This window comes from Limulus polyphemus, unplaced genomic scaffold, assembly GCF_000517525.1.
Source record: "Limulus polyphemus unplaced genomic scaffold, Limulus_polyphemus-2.1.2 Scaffold1255, whole genome shotgun sequence".
In the NCBI taxonomy this organism is placed as follows: domain Eukaryota; kingdom Metazoa; phylum Arthropoda; class Merostomata; order Xiphosura; family Limulidae; genus Limulus; species Limulus polyphemus.
The window spans coordinates 19,128-23,365 of record NW_013666865.1 but is presented as its reverse complement, the minus strand read 5'-3'; the positions used below and the strand labels follow the sequence as shown (position 1 = coordinate 23,365).

The 4,238-nt window shown below is 35.1% G+C and overlaps 2 protein-coding genes across 2 annotated transcripts in view; one reads left to right on the top strand and one right to left on the bottom strand.

Annotated features, from left to right (window-relative positions):
- LOC106462799 (neuropilin and tolloid-like protein 2) overlaps nucleotides 1-4,238 on the bottom strand; it is a 108,594-nt gene that overhangs the window by 94,546 nt on the left and 9,810 nt on the right. The gene's annotated exons all lie outside the window — the stretch shown is intronic.
- On the top strand, nucleotides 2,802-3,719 carry LOC111086614. The gene has a single exon (XM_022390145.1). The coding sequence runs from the start codon at nucleotides 2,802-2,804 to the stop codon at nucleotides 3,717-3,719; it is 918 nt and encodes a 305-aa protein (XP_022245853.1).

Below are 4,238 nucleotides of genomic sequence, written 5' to 3'. Positions count from 1 at the left end.
CATAATCTAAAACTGACGAGATGATTCTCACGATGCCCCAAAGGATCAACGAACTCCACGAAGCGAAAGGAAGATCCACTAGATATTAATTAAATTATAAATATATCAATTCATGTGAATATGACTGAAAATTTTCATTTTGTCTGAAAAGGTGATGTCTATTTACTTGTGACCACGCTGTGTACCTCAACACAATTATTATCTCTGGCTCTGGTAGTGGACATACATTTAAGAGGTGGATCAGGTCTAACTGGAGATCGCTTTCGTGGCCTTTTTGTACCATTAGGTTCGGCTTGGAGCGATGATCTCCTCTGATCAGGTGATTGAGAAGCACTGGAACTGGATCTCGATGACTATTCTGAGTTGCTTTCATCACTAGAGTCTCTTCCAAAGTCAAGATCAGAATCACCATCGTCATCACTCCCTCCTTCATCTAACTGATTGAACAGTCTCATTGCTGGCTCAACAGTAAAACGTTTCGGTGGCTTCTTTACACTCGCCATTTTTTTTACAACTGATGGAAATTGTTAGACTTGACAAGCAAACACTGAAAAAATCGGTCTCAAACACAACTTATTGGTTTGAAATGTGTTTCAAAACAAACGACAGTGCTTCACAGAACTTCCAGTCTATTTATAAAAGGTGGATAATAAGATGGTTTGAACTAATTTCCAGCCAAAGAGATAGAAATATTATCAAATGTTGTTACCATCCAATTGGTAAATCGGGATTTTTGGACAGACACTGGGAGTGTCCGCTCAGGTATAGAGAGTTAATTCTATTGATAAAGCATTTCAGTATTAACGAAATATGCTCTAGTATCTTACACAATCATGCATACAATTATTGCTTTATTTAATAATATACATATATTTTTTTTCATAATTGCAGTGTTAGTTATCTAATATTCTTAATATATAGCTAACATTACGGATACATCGATCTTCATGTAGCCATATTTTTCTGCATACTTATCATTTTGCTCTAAAAAAATCTGAAATCCTTATCATTAGTAGTTTTGTTTAATATCATTTCCGCAGTCGAATTCCGAGGTCAATTTTTGGTGATCCTTCCCCTAGTACAAAATGTTATCCAATTTGCCCTTACGACATGTGTTATAATATCGTATTTTTAAAAGTATACAACTTGACGATTATTTATAAGCCTAAAATTTTAGTAGCATTTCATACTGAAAATTTTCAGCATGAATCATTAAAACTGCATGGATGGCAGTTTTATTGTGTTGTGTTTCAAGGAAGAGGGCATACCATAAAACAAAACATGTATTGAAATTTAAAACATTTCCTTAACACCTTCCAACTAAAATATACCTTTGAAGGTCTAAGGTTATTCACTGATAGACAAAGTAAGACAAAGATGAAGTAAGGTATAACATTCAAGCTGTCTTTAATTTTTTTTTCGTTTATGGATATTTTTTGTACTGGAGGCTCTCGATTTCTCTCGGCTCGGTCGCTTCGAACGAGTTCGTGATCCAAAATGACCATCGAGGTTGCCATACTATAACGTTTAATATGTTTTGTGTATCTTCACGAAATTTGACAAGCTTTTAGTAAACATTACAAGTCTTTTGTACACTAAAAACCAGATTTTTAATTGAGTATTTTTACTAAAGATTTGTATGTGAATATGCGGAATAAAAATGTTTACTGCCCTGAGTGCAAAATGATTTTTATGTTCAGATTTAAAGTATTTTTGCTTATCTGAAAACTTTCAGATTTCATTTACACAACCTCTCAGACCTTCTAAATAAATATCAAATATTCTATTTCAGTAAAACTTTACGTTTTATCTATTATTTTTTCAACTCTAACTCTAAACACATTTGGTCAATTTGAGCAACCCGTAACTATTATGAAAAATACGAAATAAATCAAAATTACCCCTTTTCTTTCTAGAATAACTGAAATCTGAAACAGGAAACTACAATCGTTTTCCTAAATAGCTTAAGGCTTTTAACAGTATACACCTGTTTGTACTTAAATTTCATTGCCCTTTGAACCGTACTTTACTAATAATCCCCCCACATAACTCGTTAATCACCCGGAGAACGTATAACTTACGTTACGGTATCGAATTACGTATCACACGAGCTACTCAGGAGCATACCTTGTGAAGAATTATTATTATTATTAGTTTTTCATTATATTACCTAATCTAACCTATTAAGTTTCCAATTTTTACATTTTACTTTTATAATAATAAACAAAGAATACATGTAAAAACATAGGCCTTCTTGTTTTTTGCTCACCTCTGTTAATGAATCTTAAGTCAAGACTATTTTTTTCTGTTAACGGTTTACAAAAAAAATTAATTAAATAATGCACCTAAGAACACATACTAATAACACCTAAGAACACAGACTAATAACACCTAAGAACACAGACTAATAACATGCACATAGCAAACATTGTTCTATAACTATCGTAATTTTTCTTTTCTTCTAACTATGCGATAAGACGGTCCCAAGCCCATTTGAGAAAGGAGGAGGGACGACCGTGGTGCTAGCAACTGCACGTCGTTATCCAATATTGCTAAAGAAACAACGAGAAGTAGCCATTCCGGTACGTTAGGACCATGCTCCAGACTGGGAAAACCCAGCAAGTAATTCGACAGATGAAACGATACAAACTAGACATTCTTAGTTTAGCAGAGATGAGGTGGAGTGGATGTGGTCGTAGTCAGTCTGAAGAAGTTACCATCTTGTGGTCAGGTCATGAACAGCAAGCAGTAAACGGAGTTGGAATGATGATGAGCAAAAGAGCTGACAAAGCTTTGGTGGAATGGAAGCCAGTAGAATGGACTTTGCATTGGCAATTCCTTCTTCCAACACAAACGCAAGATCATACAGAGGAGCAGACGTTGGTTCAGATCATAACTTAGTAATCGGAAAGTTCAAAGTGAAATTTAAAGTGCAGCAGAAGACTAAGAAACCTAAGGCTTTTGCAGTGAATAAGTTAAAAGATCCTAGGGTGGCAGAAGAGTTTCAACTTAAGTTGCGTAATAAATTCGAAGTCCTTGAAAATCTAGAGGACATAGAGACACATTGGGAAGGTTTTAAAAAGAAGATTCGTGAAGTGGCCGAAGAAGTATTGGGTAGAAGAAGAGGAACCAATAGAGAAAGGTGGATAAGTGATGGTACGTGGACGGTGATTGATGAAAGGAAAAGGGTCAAACAACTGAGAGAAGCAGCAACTAGACAGGATTACGGTAACTTAGCTGAGCGATATAACCAACTAGATAGAGAAGTGAAAAGGAGGTGTAAGAATGATAAGAATCAATGGATTGAAGATAAAGGGAATAAAGCGCAGGAAGCTGCAGATAGAGGTGATAGTAAAACTATATATAAGATAACAAAAGAGCTTACATCTGGTTTTAAAAGTAGTGAAGGTGTACCTATTAAAGCGAAAAATGGCACGAGACTGACTACGGAAAGAGAACAACTGGAAAGGTGGAAAGAACATTTTAATGAAGTCCTGAACCAATGTGAACCTGATATTTTGTTAGACTTATCTAATGAAAATGTCAGAGCAATTTTGAACGTGAACCTAAATGACATATCTCTAGAAGAAGCTAGAAGAGCGTTGCAAAATTTGAAAAACAACAAAGCAGCAGGGTCAGATGAGCTGCAACCTGAATTACTGAAGAACGGAGGTCAAGCGTTGGAACTGGAGTTATTAAATATTTTTAACAATATTTGAAGACAGGAAACTATTCCATCAGAATGGGGTCAGGGTGTGATTGTTACTATTCCGAAAAAAGGAGACCTAAGTGATTGTAACAACTGGAGAGGAATTTCTTTGCTATCAATACCTGGTAAAGCTTTTTGTTATATATTATTAGAAAGGTTGAAAGATGAAGTGGACGCCTTATTAAGGGAAAAACAGACTGGATTCAGAAGCGGAAGATCATGCACTGAACAGATATTTACCTTACGAAACATCATAGAACAATCTTTAAAATTTAAAGGTCAAATGAACTTAAACTTTTTCGATTTCCGTAAAGACTTTGATAGTGTCCATCGAGAAACGTTGTGGAAAATTGTGGGACTATATGGTGTACCAGAAAAATTTATAAACATATTCAAAAGTCTTTATGAAAACTCCAGCAGTTGTGTAAAAACTAACATTGGGACCACGGAGTACTTTAATGTATACAGTGGAGTGAGACAAGGTTGTGTGTTATCTCCCTTTTTCTTTCTTTTGGTGGTAGATTTTGTC

Excerpts from the sequence above, each read along its gene's own strand:
- LOC111086614 (XM_022390145.1), top strand. The coding sequence starts at position 2,802 with ATGGAAGCCAGTAGAATGGACTTTGCATTGGCAATTCCTTCTTCCAAC.